At 43.3% G+C, this 17,543-nt stretch overlaps 1 protein-coding gene across 1 annotated transcript; it reads left to right on the top strand.

The window, feature by feature from the left end:
- Positions 1 to 175: 175 nt before the first annotated feature.
- Positions 176 to 16,437, top strand: Zkscan2 (zinc finger with KRAB and SCAN domains 2). Its single transcript, XM_013011788.1, has 7 exons — positions 176 to 831; positions 2,657 to 2,840; positions 5,010 to 5,101; positions 5,441 to 5,564; positions 8,760 to 9,431; positions 11,344 to 11,835; positions 15,403 to 16,437. Exons 1-7 carry the CDS (start codon positions 427 to 429, stop codon positions 16,320 to 16,322), a joined length of 2,889 nt encoding a protein of 962 aa, XP_012867242.1. The 5' UTR covers positions 176 to 426; the 3' UTR covers positions 16,323 to 16,437.
- Positions 16,438 to 17,543: the final 1,106 nt, after the last annotated feature.

The following is a 17,543-nucleotide window of genomic DNA, read 5'->3' as shown; positions in this document are numbered from 1 at the left end:
AACCGAGGCCCGGGCGTAGGGGCCTGCACCTCCGACCCCACCCACCCGGGGCCTCGCCTCCGCCAGCCCGGCCGACCCGGGGTTCGCGGACACACACCCCCCTCTCCCGGCCGCCCCAACGCTGCCCGTCCCTTCCCCAGTCCCTCGGCTGCTCGGTCTCTGACCCTGTACTAAAAAGGGGATGCATCCCCTCCCACAGAAAACCGTATGGCAGAGACATCCCCTGTTTGGAGAAGAGGCCGGGTTTGAGGACTTTGGAGACACTTTTTATCAGAATCCTAGGGCAGGTTGGATTCATCAGCCTGGCACACTGACGCCGCACCTCCGCCTTCCCACACTGCCATAAACATTGGAGCCCCGACTTTTGAGCTAGACAGGTTGCCCCCCCTCACACACACACAAAACACAGTCTTTCTAGGCTGGAGCATGGCTACAGCTCTGAGTCCCCAAAGCGAAGAGCCCCTAGAGATTGAGGGGTGCCTAATAATGAAAGTGGAAAAGGACCCCGAATGGGCATCCGAGCCCATTCTGGAAGGTCCAGCGAGCACTGAGCGTGAGACCTTTCGCAAATGCTTCCGGCAATTCTGTTACGAGGATGTGACCGGACCGCACGAAGCTTTCAGTAAACTCTGGGAACTCTGCTGCCGGTGGTTGAAGCCAGAAATGCGTTCCAAGGAGCAGATCCTGGAGCTGCTGGTGATCGAGCAGTTTCTCACCATTTTACCGGAGAAGATTCAGGCTTGGGCACAGAAGCAGTGTCCGGAGAGTGGAGAGGAGGCGGTGGCCCTGGTCATCCATTTGGAAAAAGAGACGGGAAGCCTGAGACAGCAGGTGAGAGAGGATTTTCCAACTTTTTCTATTTTAGGAAAATAGAAGGTGGGAAAGACAGATGAGTAGAGATGCAGTGCAGAAACAAGTGGGAAGATAAATAATACTGATTGTTTTAAAGCCCTTAAACAGAACCCACTTAAAAAAGCAGATTCGAATTTCATATTGAATGAGAAAGGGAAAAGGTGACTTGAAAAACCTTGCAAAAAGCCTGGCACCTGTAATCGTAACTACACAGGAACTGAAGGATCTCAGTTCCAAACCATTCCTGGCAGACAAACCCCTGAGACTCTTATCTCCAATTAACCAGCCTAAACTCAGAAGTTGAGGTGTGGCTCAATGATTGAGTACTAACCTGAAGCAAATGTGACAGGCAGGGGAAAAAAATAACCTTGTATATGAAACTAAACATTGTTTACCTAAATACTTATTTTAATCCTTGGTATAATGTGTTCAGCAAAATTATATTAGAGAACAAATATAATTATGCTCCAAAGGATTAGTCTTCTTTTAAAAAGAAGACTTCATCAGTTATCCCAGAATCCCTTTAATCCTTTACTGTCGGCCACGTTGTCTGAAGTGCTCTTAGTGCCTTGATCTTTGGTACTTTTGACTAGAGCCTCTGCCAGATCTTAATTTCTCAGTGGTTTTGCATGCTTGTCTAGTTGCTTTTCAGGGCCCTCATTAACCTCAGGGAATCCTGCAGCCTTTGCCAGATTTGCACCTTCACCTAGCCCAGGATTTGCACTCTGTAAAGATCTATCAGCAGGATGCTGATAGGTTACAAACAGAAAAATCAATGGGTGGGTTAATTTTGTAAGTTTCTAGTTCCCTGGTGAATATATTTGTTTGCTGCTAATTCATTCCTCTGTGAACCCTAATAGACATGACCACTCAATCACTATTAAGAAAGAGGCTCTGAGCCCGGATTACTCACACTTATAAACCTAGATACTCAGGAAGCTAAGATGTAAGGACCAAGGTTCAAAGCCAGCAGGGGCAGGAAAGTCCTGAGACTCTTATCTTCAATTAACCACCAAAAGCCAGAAGGGAAGCAGTGGCTCAAGTTGTAGAGCACCAGCCTTGAGCAAAAAGGCTTAGGGATCATGTCCAGGCCAAGTTTGTTTTGTTTTCTTTTTTCCAGTTCTGGGGCTTGAACTCAGGGCCTGGGTGATGTCCCTGAGCTTCTTTGGCTCAAGGCTAGCACTCTACCACTTGAGCCACAGTGCTACTTCTGGCTTTTTTCTAGTAGTTTATTGGAGATAAGAGCCTCATGTACTTTTCTGCCAGGGATGGCTTCAAACCACAATCCTCAGATCTCAGCCTCCTGAATAGCTAGGATTATAGGCATGAACCACCACACCCAGCTCCAGGCCAAATTTAAACCCCAGTACTGTCTCAGAAGAAGACAACTAAGAAAGATGCTCTGCATTTCACCCCAAACATTTCTCCCACCTTACTAGCAATGAAAAGTACTCTCCATGGACGTAGAAGAGCAGTTCAAATGGTAGAGTGCCAGCCTTGAACAGAAAAAGGCAAGTGAGAATCTGAGTTCAAGCATCAGTACCAACACACACACGCACTCTCTTTCTCTCTCTCTCTCTCTTTCTCTCTCTCTCACAGACACACACACACACACACTCCTATTCTCTTGCCCAAACTTACAGTACCGTGAGCTAAACATCCACAGAGGCTCTATTGGAAACAGGGAAAATTTCATTCTTTCTCAAATCTTCTGTCCTCTTTTTACATCTTTCTTGGAGGAATTTAGCCCTGATTTGGGTATCTTTTTCACTCTTTCCATTATGGTATTGTTTTCTCTTCCCAGGTTGACAGTCCTCTGCACTCAGAGAAGCAAGCCCCACGTGGAACTGTGTGGGAGATAGCAGAATTCCAGCCAGAGCATGAACCCCAGTCCAGAGTGGTATCTCTAGAAGAAGCTAGAAACCTCCACACAGGATGCCAGGAACAGCTGACCCGGAAGAGAGTGCATCGGCCCTTGTCCAAGAATGGTGAGAAGACCTTAAAAGCACATGCAAAGCAGAGAGCAGAGCAAATTTGTACTGTACCCTTAGTGCTGTGATTCGTACTTATTTTTTAAATCTCTGTTATCAGCTTAGAGAATTTTTTTGTACTGCTACACATCCATGTGCTTTTGCCAGACTGCATACAACTTGAAAAACTGAAAATAGAAATATTATTTATGTTCTAAATTTGAGGCACATTAGGCATACAGAGAGATAAACAGTGAATCTTTACAGATAGGAGACAGATACTAACATATAGGTTCCCTAGATAAGAATGAAATAAGTCAACACAAGAAAATGGCCCACCTGACCTTCGCAGTCCATTTATCTTTCCATCTCCTGAAGTGTGACTCCATCTCAGGCTTAAAAAGAAGGAAAACACAACCCAGAGGGGAAGACACCACTCAGGAATGTCTGGCTTGTTTCAAACAAACCAGTCACCATCTGACAAATTGCCAAAAGGGAGAGGAAAAAAGATGGAGAAGGACAGTAAAAAACAGTGGGTCTCAGACCATGTGGTGAACAATGGTGTTTCCAGGTTCTGCTGCTCACTCTCCTGAGTGGCCTTTACTTTCTTTTTACTGAGTAAACTCGGTACAGCTGTGGAAGGGGAAAAAGGGACAGAAACATCGTTGGACCTACAGTTAGAAGACTCACCTACATCTTGTCTCTGCCCCCTGCCTGTAGGATCTTGGGCAGATAATATGAAGAGGCACATTATTGCATGGAGTCTGCAAAGGCAGGAAGAACTGGGTTCAAGACACAGATCTCCCTTAAAAATGTGTGGCATTGTTCAAGTCATTTCTCTAACTTCATATTCCTTCATCTACAAAAGGGAAATGACAAGGCTGGTGGTATAGATTTAACACAGCAGTATAAAGGGGCTTTCTCCCATAATGCAAAAAAAAAAATTTTTTTTTGGTGCTGATCCTGGGGCTTGAACTCAGGGCCTGGGTGCTGTCTCTGAGCTATTTTGCTCAAGGCTAGCATTCTATATCACTTGAGCCACAGCTCTACTTCTAGCCTTTTGGTGGTTAATTGGACATGAGAGTATCATATACTTTCCTGCCCAAGCTGGCTTCATACTGCAATCCTCAGATCTCAGCCTCCTAAGCAGCTAGGATTACAGATGAGCCACCAACACTTCACTGCAAAATTATTTTTAAACCTCAACTCTAACTTACACAAGATTTTATCAAAAGATAGATCCACTACCATGCCCTACTTGTATGTCTCTCTCCAGTTTCAATTTATACATGATAGAATGCATCACAAACATTAATGAGTGTGTTCATTTAATGTGGACCCCCACTTGATCCATGGAATACATGTGTCCGGTAAGTGGACTAAGTAAGCTTAGTCCAGTAAGTACCTATTTGCCATCTAGGACCATAATGAATTCTGAAAGTAGAAAATTTGTTCTTCTAAGGTGCTGACTGAATATAGAGAGCAAAAGACTGAGGGATAGAAAGGTAACATCATTCTAAAGGAAGAACTATGATTTCAGGTGGGACTATAATGTTTCCAAGAAGGTTTTAAGTTCTTGGTCACAAGTGATAGTTGGTAGTTTTTCCCCCATACATTCCAGAGATAAAGTTAGACTAAAGATATTACTATGTAAAATTCATATATAAGGATAAGTTTATGAAAAACAATTTACCTATTAAATATCTTCCACTGTAGAAGGGTTTCATTTACCTGCAGTGTCTACTACTATGTATCTGTTTACTAAATTCCCAGGACAGTGTTTATCTATACATTTGCACGCCAGGTCACATTTATTTTACGTACAAGGAGTTTTCTTTTTGTTGTTGTTTTGGGGTGGGGGTTGTTGTTTACTTTTAGTTTTCAAGATTTGAGATTTCAAAAAAGTTTGGATTTCTGACTTAGGGGAAAAAATCATATCGAAGCTACAACAGTTGGAGCTCATGGCCACAGCCCATGGCTATGCCCTTTCAATGGGATGTATGCACTCTAATACCATCCCCCCCCATCCCTAATCCCTACCTAGTTTCTCTCATCACACACTTTACCTGCTTCCTTACTGAAAGGGTGACCATTTTATATCTGTCTTCACACATATTCATTCCCTAACAGGAGATGAATTAAAGGACCAAAGCCTAGAATACTAATTGTTTCTTCTCTTTTTTACAGCTCAGTCTTCTCCCTGGGTTCCTGTTTCTGCTAATGAGTGGGGCACAGTGGATGAGGAGGTAACGACCTCACATCTTCCTGCCCGGTCCCAGGTGAGTGGTAATTAGCCTCCCTGGCCTTCCTTCCTAGAGTGTTCAGTCACAATTATTTCCTTTGTCTTCATTGCCTTCAGATTGTTACACCCTCTCCAAAAAACATTCCCCACCCCTGCCATGTTCTTTTCCAGAGAAGATTAGACCCAGTCCTGTGAATAATGAAATGTTTCTCTTATGCTATGACTCCTTATTGCTTTGTTTGGCCTACAAGACACAGCTGGCTCCTTCATTCTCATTCTTCAGAGCCTCTTCTGCTTCATTCTTGATCTCACATCTTTGAAGACGCAGCACTTACCTTGGTAGTCATTGGTGTTGTTGATGTTGGTGTTGTTACAGGAACCCCCAAGAGATACCCACACAAGAGGGTTTTCCTACAGAAAGAGAGTAAACCCGATTCCTGCTCACACAGGCTTCTGCCGGGATGACAGGAAGGAGAGCGCTGGGAACAGGGTCTCCCTAGGTAAGAATTCTTCCCTTTACAAGTAAAAGTGATTTCCCGTGGACTCCTTCCTTTCTAGTAATTAAACAGTCAGAGTCAGTGTTAGTGCTCAAAGGAGCTCCATAGTCCTCTAGTACAATCACACGTCTCACTTCCAATGAAGAAAAAATATAATAACTTAGGAATTAAAACATTGGAAAGGAGTTAGTGCAAAGAAAACTGTCAACTTTTAGAAAATATAATCTTTTTTTTTGAAAATTTTTTTTCAATTTTATTTTATTTTATTTGTGAACATACTGTACAGAGGGTTTACAATTACATGGGCAGGATAATGCGTACATTTAGAAAATATAATCTTATACACATTCACTTTATTAAATGTTCCATGAAGTCACAAAGTCTTTTGGATTTGTTGTTAATAATAACCCAACTGCTAACACAGAGCCACCTAATGTATTTGTTGGATGAGTGAATGGAAATCTTAAAAATAATGAGAGGAATTAATTTAAATTCTAAAACCTCCATAGCATGTTGTGATTCATTTAAATGGCACAAATTTACATGCACACATGACCACTACTGTGTCCATCTACAGGCAGATTTTTGGGGGATTCATTTTATGTGCTTTAAGAGAAAGGATAAGTTGAATTCATTCATGTATAAGCTTTTACTCAGAAGTCAAAGAGTACTTATGAGTAAAATGATAGGCCAAAAATGTACGCTAATATCAATATATAACTCCCATTTTGTATATATGTATAGGATACAGTTATCCAATCTAATGCCATTAGTCACAAGTTTATTACATTAAATAAAATTCAAACTTCCTCAGTGGCAGTAGCCACTATATCAATATTCAGAAGCCGCATTGACTGCACTGTTACAGGCCATTTCTAGAATCATAGAAAGTTCTGTAAGACATACAAACACAAAATAGAAATTATAAAATGAGCCATATCAAACTGAATGGACAAATACAGATTAATAATGTCTATTTTTATGAAGCAGTTTTTTTTTTAAAGGATCAATTTTAAATGACATACCAGTAACAATTCACCCTTGAAAAACAACAAGGCATCTTGAGCCATCTTTCTGGTTGTGCACACAAAACACCCATCATACCATTGCTCTGGAGCACATGGTATCATATTCTGGTAGCACGTTGACTTAGTGTCCTTAGTAAAATTTGCCTCTAGTAGCAAGTGAACATACCTTTAGAAATCAGGGAATCAGGTCACATGGAAGTCATATTGTTAATTCGTACCCAGAAATGGTGTAACTGGTCCTCATGGTAGTTGTACTTTTAATTAGAGGGAACCCCTAGGTGAATAATACTGTTTCCCATAATAGCTGTACCAGTTTATGTCCCCACCAATTGTATAGTGTTGTTTTCTTCACTTCCTCTCCAGCACTTGTACTTTTTTGTTTTGATGCTATTAGCTATTCTAACAAGTGTGAAGCGGAGCTCTTGGTGATTGCTGGTTAGTGAGGCTGTGAGTAGCTGTCCATGAACCTGTTGGCCATTTGTATATCTTATCTAATCAGGTCCTCTGCCCTTTTTTAATCAGATTTTTTATTTTTGGGATTCCTTATGTAATTTATATTTTAAAATCTTATCAGATATATGACTAATTTTATTTTCATTCTGTTGGCTCTCTTGTTGTTGACTCTCCTTTGCTACACAGAAGGTTTTTTAATTAATGTAGTCCAAGTTTATTTTTGCTTTTGTTGACTGTGCTTTCAGTGGTATATCAAATAAATATACACACACATACACACATATGGACGTTATGGTTTCTGGTTTTACATTTTTGTGGGTAGGAAGATAAGGGTCAAATTCCACACCCTTGAATGCAGATATTCACTTTTCCCAGCACCAGTTTTTGAATAGACTTTCCCTTATCAAAGATGTAAGTTGACCATAGATGCATGTATTTATTTCTGGGATCTGTTCTCATCTACTGTGTCAGTTTCATCTTGGTACCATACTATTCAATTAGTATAGTTTTATAATAGTTGAACAAAAAAATCCTTACATCTCTGAAAGTCTCGTGTGTTTGTTGAGGTAGACAAGGAGGGGATAGATATGGGGTATAGCAAAAAAAATTACAGATTATTTTGTAACAAATATGTGTCTGGAGCATACTCTGAACCTTACACAACATCAGCTACTAATTTGTAATTGGTGGTAACAAATGTGCCTTACTCTCTTTTTTTTTTTTTTGCCAGTTCTGGGCTTGAACTCTAGGTCTGGGCGCTGTCCCTCAGCTCTTCAGCTCAAGGCTAGCACTCTACCACTTGAGCCACAGCTCCACTTCTGGCTTTTTCTGCCTATGTGGTGCTGAGGAATCGAACCCAGGGCCTCATGCATGCAAGACAAGTGCTCTACTACTGAGCCACCGGTAGAGCGCTTGCCTTACTCTCTTTTTTTTGCCAGTCCTGGGGCTTGAACTCAGGGTGTGAGCACTGTCCTTGAGCTTCTCTTGCTCAAGGCTAGCATTCTACCATTTGAGCCATAGTGCCACTTCTGGCTTTTTCTGTTTATGTGGTACTGAGGAATCAAACCGGGGGCTTCATACATGTTAGGCAAGCACTCTACCACTAAGCCACATTCCCAACTCGCCCTTTTCTCTTTTGTGGGGCTTGAACTCTGGGCCTGGGCACTATCCCTCAGCTCTTCAGTTCAAGGCAAGCACTCTACCACTTGAGCCATAGTGCCACTTCCATTTTTCTGGTGGTTTTTTGGAGATAAGAGTCTCACGGAGGGGGAGAGGGGGGAAGATGGGAAGGGACAGGAAGGGGAAACAAAGGAGGAGGCAACAATGCTTGATAAGAAATGTACTCATTACCTTGCCTGTGTAATTGTAACCCCTCTGTATGGTATTTTCACAATTTAAAAAAATGTCTCATGGACTCTTCTGCCCGGGCTGGCTTTGACCCACGATCCTCAGATCTCAGCCTCCAGAGTTGCTAGGATTATAGGTGGGAGCTACTGGCACCCAGGTCATGTCTTACTCTTAAAGGTAGTATTCCTGACAGAACTAGCAAGGAAAGGAAGTACATAATACATGAAAGCAAAGCCTCAGCATTGTAGAGGGCACGTGAGCAAAGGCACATGTGGTCATGACTAAGGAAAGCTTTGGTGGGTCCAGCAGAAGACTGGGGCATGCCGTAATGACATCCCTGCAGTAATGTGAAATGTTTATCTTTCCGTAGTGTCTGCATCTAACAAGACAGCCCGGTTGGAACAAAGAAAGGAGCCATGGACTGTAGGCCTACATTCCTTGAATAAGAGGAGCATCCTGCAAAGCAGCTATGTCAAGGAAAAGGCAGTCCATGCTGTTCAGATCCCTGCCAGGAGTGCCGGGAAAGCATGGAAGGAGCCCCAACAATGGGGTTTAGAAGATGAAAAAATAGCAGGTGTGCACTGGAGCTACGAAGAAACTAAGACTTTCCTTGCAATTCTCAAGGAGTCTCGTTTTTACGAAACACTCCAGGCTTGCCCCCGAAATAGCCAGGTGTACGGTGCTGTGGCTGAATGGTTGCGAGAATGTGGTTTCCTCCGAACCCCAGAACAGTGTCGGACCAAGTTCAAAAGTCTTCAGAAAAGCTATCGGAAAGTCAGGAATGGCCACGTGCTAGAACCTTGTGCCTTCTTTGAGGACATGGATGCTTTGTTGAACCCTGCAGCCCATGCGCCGTCTGCTGACAAGCCAAAGCAGGTGATCTCTCTTCCCCGATTGAAGAGAATTGCTGTCTGCGCGAGAGAACAGGTCAGTTTGGTGGAGGAGGAAGCTGCTGAAGAATCTGATGGGGATGAAATGGGCGTTGAATTTATCCGCAAGTCTGAAGTCCGTGGTGCCCCTGTCTTGTTTCAAAACCTGAGTGGTAAGGATCATGATAAGTTCCTGGTCTTAAAACAGAAGTGTGGTCTTGGGGAAAAAGAGGAGATGAGACACAACCAGAGCTAGGGAGGACTTGCCATAAATCCTGCAGCCTTCACTGTGGTATGACCTCATAACTGAAAGTGCACTAAGGTGTTTCTGACTAGCACTAAGAGAGTGCAGGTAGCACTTCTGGCCGGCCAGGAGGGTCTGCTTCCAGTTTAGAGTAAAGCATTGGATTCTGAACATTTGGGAACTTCTGGAAGGAAGATAGAGAAGCTGAATGGTTCTCAGGCTCTACTATTATTTGAGAGTTGGTATAAAGTAGTCAGTTGTATTAGCTTATAATAAGTGTTTTACACCATTTAGGATACCCAATAAAAAAAATTTTGAAAGAGTGAAAAACTGAAAGTATATTTTTTGTCTAATGTAAAACTAGTAGAAAGAAGAGAGAAACACAAAAAAGATGAGTTAAATAGGAAAACAACAATGCAAAAGCAAGTGTAATTCCAAATACATCATTAGTTACAAAATTATACAACTAAGATGGTCACACATTTGAAAATCAACTACATGCTAGGCCCTAAAGGTTTATGCCTGAAATCATAGTTTCTTAGGAGGGTATAGGCAGAAAGGCCAGCATGAACAAACTAGACTGTCTCCAAAATAACCAGCAAAAAGTTAAGCTGAAGGCATGATTCAGATGGAAGAATGCCAGCATAGCCTAGCAAGCTTGAGGCCCTAATGTCAAACCTCAGTATCACCAAAATACAAACAGCTAATCTACACATTGATTACAGGAGATACATCTTAAATATAGAAATGAAGATATATTAAAAAGGCTATCCCTATTGAAAAGAAAGCTAACATTGAGAATTTGGGGACTGAAATACAGAATTAAATTGTCTGGTAAACTTTCTGACATGTGCACTGTGTAAGTACACAGGGTTTCTGTGTAATATGTGACTAAGACAACAGGGTCATTAATGTGTCAATATTGAATGGGATATAGAGGAGAGAGCTCTGGAAATGCTGAAATGCAGCATTACCTGGCACTGTTGTCAGCAGTGTCTTCTCTCCTCCAGTCATTAAAAGATGACAACTTCTTAGAATGGAAAATAAATCAGTCTAGGAGAGCGTGGAATACACTCAAGACTACACCTACTCAAATAGATCTGCCAAAAAGGTAGGAAGATCCCTTATGCATATATAGGTATGCACCTATTTGAGAATCTATAGACATACGGGGAGCCCCAAGGTCAGAGTGGAAGAGACTGCCCAGTAGCTATAGATGGAGGCTGGAAGTCACTGTTTCCACAATGTTCAAAGAGCACATTTAACAAATTAACACTCAGCCTGCTCTGAAAAGCATTGTTCTACTTAGTGCTGAGCACATGTAGATAACAGACTGTGGGCAGAGCATTCGATGAGTGTTGAGGGTTCAGAATCTGCACAAGGTTTTGCTCCTCAGGGAAGACTGGATAAGAACTCCGCAGGAGTTCCTGTGAGGTGTTCTAGTCCTTTCTGAGCCACTTGGAAGAGACCCTGTGAACACCTCAGTCCTTTAGTTGGTCCACAGCAGTGGCAGGTTTGGGAGAGCATACTGTAAACCTAGATCAGTTCATCCATTCTAGTGAAAAAGCCCTATTTGGATTTTGCCTTTATGGATTCATTTAAGAACTAATGTGTGTACAACTTGTGTCTTCCAATTCAGAAACAGTGCCTCATCTTTGTTCTAGTTCTTTGTATCTTTCAATATTGTTATTTTTAATATAGATCTTCTCATTTCCTGGGTATATCATATGTCCTGTTGCTACTGTGAATGGGATTTTTTTCCCTTACACTTTGTAATGGTTGTAGTATAGAAGCGCCAGACTCCTGTTCTTACATCTTTGAACTGTATCTTTGAATGGCAGGTGTGCACTGGGGCTATGAAGAAACCAAGACCTTTCTTGACATCCTTCATGAGACTCGGTTTTATGAAGCCCTTCAGGCCTGTCATCGGAAGAGCAAGTTGTATGGGGCCGTGGCAGAACAACTTCGAGAATGTGGCTTCCTTCGGACGCCAGAACAATGCCGAACCAAGTTCAAAAGCCTTCAGAAAAGTTATCGCAAGGTGAAGAATGGCCATGTGCTAGAGACATGTGCATTCTATGAGGAGATGGATGCCCTAATTAACTCCCGGGCACCTGCCCCCTCCACCAACGCTCCAGAAGAAATACCTCCACCCCCAAGGCAAGAAAGAGTGCATATTGAGGTTGAACCCCAGGAATCTACAGGCTGGGAAGCTGAGGAGAGTTCACAGGAGACAGTAATAGAAGATTCTGGAAGTGACCAGATGAGCGAGGAGGAAACTGTACAAGAGCCAGAATTCCGGGGACCTCCCAGTCTACTGCAAAGCCCACCTGGTAAGGGGTTTCAGATAGAAAGGAGATGGTGTCACGGGTCTTGTGTGTTTATTCAGTCCCTGTGTTTGTGCCAGGTGCTACTTGAGGGACAAGAAATAGCAATTTTGAATAAAACAAGCCTCTTCTCGTGGTGCTTCCATTCAGAGGAGGAACTCGTTCACATTCAGTCTTGGAGATCTCAGCCTTGGTTTTTGTCTCTATGGGCCAGGTAATATTTTGTATCTCTTGAAAATACTGTAGAGAGAAATATAGATTCTACAGGAGAAAAAACTTGGATGAAGGAGTGTCAGTAAGCTCAAATCAAACATCTCACAGATAAGTGATATTCATGAGAAAAAAAGGAAAGATAAAATGAGAGATCAGATTCTGGCCCTGAGCTACATGGGTATACACATACCACTGACAGCTCGATGCTTTGATGCTACCATGACATCACACCAGCCTCTCAGACTAAAATGTTGAACTAAAGTCACCATCTTCCTTCCTCCTCCATGGCTCTTCCATGTTCTCCATCCCACGTCCATCCACACTTACAACTTTACAGGTGATTTTAGTTCTTTACCTGACATTTTTGTTCAGGCAAGTGACACCATTCATCAGCCATCATAGAGCCTCACCTTCCCTGCCTGTCCCCTCTTCAGTTGCCACAGCCACTGCCTACTTTTGCCTTTCTTGGCTTGTTGGCCAGACTGTAAAAGTCATAAGTCTTCAGACCATCAGTGCTTTAATGCTTTACAGTCCCAAGCTCACTTTATGCCTCAGGCCTTACATATTGGCATGCACTCTATGCATATTTGAAGCAGAGCTATTTCCCACCTGCTCCTTAAGCTCTCACATGTAAATTTTAGCTCACAGTCTTCCCTCCACCCTGAACACCCTTGACTCTGCATGTCCATGGTCACATCTTCTCAGCTCCCAGCCTTTTATTGTATGGCAAATACGTTATCTTCCCTAAGACCTCCCAGTAAGTGATGAGCTCCTGAATGCTCTTTGTGTAGCCTCTGGATGCTCCACAGAAAAGAATATATGAAATAGTGCAGGTGGATTTCCTGAAGCAAGTAACTCTAGTTTGCTTGAATTGATTAGTGTATCCAAGGCATACACCTCAGAGAAGGGGATTCATACGTTTGTTCCTGGTAGTGTTTATATCAGAAATTTATAGTACAGAGATGAAACAAAGCCTTTGTGAATCTTATTTTTTTTTGCGGGGGGATTGGGGGAGAGGGGGCTCCACAGGGTTTGGCCATGGGGCTTGAACTCTGGGCCTGGGCACTGCCCCTCAGCTCCTCAGCTCAAGGCCAGTGCTCTACCACTTGAGCCACAGCGCCACTTCCAGTTTTCTCGTGGTTTATTGGAGATAAGAGTCTCACGGACTTTCCTGCCTAGGCTGGCTTTGAACCATGATCCTCAGATCTCAGCCTCCAGAATAGCTAGGATTATAGGTGTGAACCACTGGCACCCAGCCTGTGAATCTTATTTTTAAGGTGACCTCCAGACCTACCATTGAATTATCAAATTTCCTCTGTGACTTCCTCCAAAACTCAGAACAATGCCAGACCCAGTAACAAAGCCTCAAAGGACTCTTCTAGGAGCAGACATTTCTGGAGCATTTTCCTTATCTTAATGAATTGACTGATAGCTTCCTCTCTCCCATTGATGGCTACCCTTTTCTCCCCATCCTGTGCCATAGCTAACTAACCTGAATATGTGGAAGAAAAGTAATATTGAATGCCTGCTTGTAAGACTAGGGCAGTTAGCACACGCTCAGCATCAAGGGCTTGGGAAACAAACAAGCCTGGTCGGGGCCTAACTTACTCAGCTTATAAAATAGGTTTTTAGCAGTATAATGAGATGAGATGGGACCAGCTATGAATAGAAGACTGTTGAAGCTAGGTAAGAGGTTCATGGGAGTTCATTTATTATTCATACCATGTTTGACTTTCCCATGATTAAATGGAAGTACAAAAATCATAAGCAGGCTGGGTACCGGTGGCTCACGCCTGTAATCCTAGCTACTCAGGAGGCTAAGATCTGAGGATCTCGGTTCAAGTCCAGCCCGGGCAGGAAAGACCGTGAGACTCCTATCTCCAATAAACCACTAGAAAACTGGAAGTAGTGCTGTATCTCAAGTGGTAGAGCGCTCGCCTTGAGCTGAAGAGCTGAGGGACAGCACCCAGGCCCAGAGTTCAAGCACCATGACTGACAAAAAAAAATCATGTGACCAAGATGGTATCAGGACCAGAGCATGATTCCAAAGCTTATCTCTCTTCACCATGCCATGTTCTCTGCCAGAAAATCTCCAGAGAAAAGCTGGATCCAGGATGTGTCTTGCGGTACGTGTAGAATGTAGGTGAGAAAGGAAGGGAAAAAAATCATTCCACCTATGCCAGGCACCGGTGGCTCACACGTGTAATCCTAGCCACTGTATCTCAAGTGGTAGAGTGCTCTCTTTGAGCTGAAGAACTGAGGGACAGCACCCAGGCTGAGTTCAAGCCCTACGACTGATTTTAAAAAAAAACATCATTCCACTTTGGAAACAGAATTAAGATATAAGTTGGTGTGACCTCCAGGATGGCCAGAAAAAAACAGTGACAAGAGCACATGAGAGTAAAAAAATGCTCATGGATAGGACACAACTGACTACTGGTGAACATAGAAGAGGAATTTGGAATTGGTCATTAAAATGTGCCCTGAAGACTGATGTAGTATAGTGATAATACTTCACTATATCTTAGTATAGATGTGAAATAATGAAAACAAGATGAACTAGAACTTCAGAGATAAAAACCAAGTAGCTTCTGTATTGATTGTGATACAGAGAATAATGACTTGAATTATAGTTTAAAAATACTTCTCAAGCTCCTCAAAAAGCTGAGAACCAGAGATTTGAGGTTTGAAGCCATCATGGGCAAAAAAGTCTTATGAACAAAAAAAGTAGGGATGGAGTCATGGTTCAAGGGATAGAGCACCAACTGAGGAAGTAAACCAAATGATCACAAAGCCCTTAATTCAAATCCTAGTACTGCCCTTCCTCCCCCCACAAAAAAATGTGTATCTGGTAGCTTATTCAATCCTGGGTGTTACTGGCTGGCTTATAGAACCTTTTCAGAGGGTTCAGTCATAAAGCTTAAACTCAGAGGCTGGATGCTCAAGGCTAATGATCTACCACTTCAAAGCCACAGCACCACTTCCAATTTTCTGGTGGTTAATTGGAGATAGGAGGCACAAAGACTTTTCTGCCTGGGCTGGCTTTGAGCAGCAATCCTCATATCTCAACCTCCTGAGTAGCTAGGGAGACTTTTTTAAAATACAATTTTAATTTTGTTGTCATTATTAAGGTGTATACAAGCGATTAAGCCAGGTAATAAGTACTATTGTTTTGGAGAATGTAACCCCTTCCTTAACTTGAAAAAGGATATAGCATAATAAATTAGAAGAGGCACAGGATTTGTAGCCTATGAAGTATAGAGGGTTCATGATATACCATACCTTGCAGGCCAGGTTAATTTATTATGCTAAAATAACAAAAACTGTTGTGTGAGTTTGTATTGTCTTCCCCCCCCTCAGATTTTGAAATTATAAGTACTGTCAAGGAGGACCTGGCCCATGTTACATATAAGGACACAGATCCACATCGGGTGTTCCTAGAAAAGTCTAGAAGAGCTGTTTCCCAGAATGCTGATCCCAGCAAGTTTCAAAAAAGGGAATGCATCTCAGGAAGACAATGGGCAAACCTTCAAGCAATGAGACAGGGGAAGCTGATGGCTCAGCCGAGAGATTTAGGGAGAGCTGTTGTGCATCCGAGGCCTTTCGTGGGGAAGAGACCCTCCAGACTCCTCAAGTATGGAGAGAGCTTTGGAAAGAATGCCCGGCTTGTGTGCCGGATGACCCACCCGAAAGAGAATCCCTACAAATGTGGTGTCTGTGGGAAGGGCTTTGGTAGAAGCCGGAGCCTGATGAGACACCAAAGAATCCACACGGGAGAAAAGCCTTTCAAATGCCTGGACTGTGGGAAAAGCTTTAATGACTCCTCGAATTTTGGAGCCCACCAGAGAGTCCATACAGGCGAGAAGCCATACAGATGTGGAGAGTGTGGGAAATGCTTCAGTCAGAGCTCCAGTCTCGTCATCCACCAGAGGACGCACACTGGCGAGAAGCCCTACCAATGTGGAGAGTGTGGGAAAAGCTTCACCAACAGCTCCCATTTCAGTGCCCACCGCAGAGTCCACACTGGAGAGAATCCCTACAAATGTGGAGACTGTGAGAAAAGTTTCAATAACTGCACCAGATTTCGGGAGCACCTGCGAATCCACACAGGGGAGAAGCCCTATGGCTGTGGCCAGTGTGGCAAACGTTTCAGTAAGAGCTCTGTTCTCACCAAACACCGGGAAGTCCATGGAAGAGACAAGCTCCTGACACATCCTGCCTCACTGTACACCCCAGAGACGCTGCCAAAGGGGAAGAGCGAGGAGTTCAGGAAAACTTGATGATGGGCTCCTCCCCAGTCATCTGACCCCAACCTAGCTCTCGGAGTGAGGCCAAAAAGAAATTTAAAAAGTGTAGTTGACAATGTAAATAAACTAGGCCTTCACCCTGTTCTCACCTCCGCCTCTAAATTAGTCTGTCCATCTCCCATGCATCTCTCCTCTTTCGAGAAAGTGGGAAGGAGAGGCGGTCTGGGTTGGGACGGAAGTGTTGTTCGGTGTGCTGAGGCCAGCGACAGTCAAGATCCTGTCATGTGGGTAAGCGTTGATGGCCAGAAGATGAACGCCAAAAGGTTTGGTGGTGCTGGCGATCCACCGCAGGAGAAACATGACAAAAGGATTATCACCTTCAGGTAGAACTTTCTGGAATCAATCTGGTCAAAGTTGCCACAGATCCATCTTTGTTTTGAAGCTATTCCCAAAAGGAGAGTAAAGATTCTGTCACCTCCTTCAGGAGTCCTGTGTCAAGAAGCTGATCCAAATAGCTAGAGTAGAATTGCTGTGTCGTCACTGAAGTCATGTTACAGTACCTCGCCTTCCGTGAGGGGAGCCACTGATCGTCCATCCATCCTTTTCTGTACCTGATTGCTGCGCCTGCTGCCTCACCAGCCTCCAGTAATCCTGGCTCTTTCTGCCATTTTTCACAAGTCCCACACTTACCTCCTGATTCTTCTGGGTGCTTTTATCTGACTCTCCAGGACTGTCCTGTTCCACAATCATGGCAGAGGGTGCATGCTCCTGGGGTCTCGTTAAAGTAGCATTTGAGATGCGTTCTCGTTCTGTCCTATAACTTCTCGTGCCCAGAACATGACTGCTGTGTTGGCATATTTTATACCTCCCACCCCACTATCATACTACCTTTAGTGAACTTAAGCCTGCATTAGATCAGAGAGGCATCTCGGTGCAAGCCAGCAGCTCCCAGAGGACTGGCTGTTAGATAGGCTGGTCTCTGCCCCCTGAGACTTTTCATCTCTGTTAAGAAGATCTTAAACCTAACCAGATAGCCCTGAGTAGTTCTACTTTATAACTCACGCAGTGAAAGTGGAAATAGTGATAGAAACTTTCAATCCAGTACTCAGATTTGATTTTCTTCAGTTACTGTTTGGTCTGAAAAATCTCTTTGATAATCCACAGCAACAAAGGGCAGAAAAGTTCAGGTAGCGGAATAGATCATCCATATGTGGAATCACAGTTGGAACCCAGAAATCTGGTCTCCCGAAGCCA

Source organism: Dipodomys ordii, unplaced genomic scaffold (genome assembly GCF_000151885.1).
Source record: "Dipodomys ordii isolate 6190 unplaced genomic scaffold, Dord_2.0 Scaffold14, whole genome shotgun sequence".
NCBI classification, from domain to species: domain Eukaryota; kingdom Metazoa; phylum Chordata; class Mammalia; order Rodentia; family Heteromyidae; genus Dipodomys; species Dipodomys ordii.
The sequence above is the reverse complement of the archived record's forward strand: the minus strand, read 5'-3'. Positions and strand labels throughout refer to the sequence as shown.

Bases quoted from the DNA above. Each gene is read 5' to 3' on its own strand.
- Zkscan2 (XM_013011788.1), top strand. From the start codon at position 427: ATGGCTACAGCTCTGAGTCCCCAAAGCGAAGAGCCCCTAGAGATTGAG. The intron at 832-2,656 runs GTGAGAGAGGAT...TTCTCTTCCCAG, and splicing joins CGGGAAGCCTGAGACAGCAG to GTTGACAGTCCTCTGCACTC. The intron at 5,102-5,440 runs GTGAGTGGTAAT...GTGTTGTTACAG, and splicing joins ATCTTCCTGCCCGGTCCCAG to GAACCCCCAAGAGATACCCA.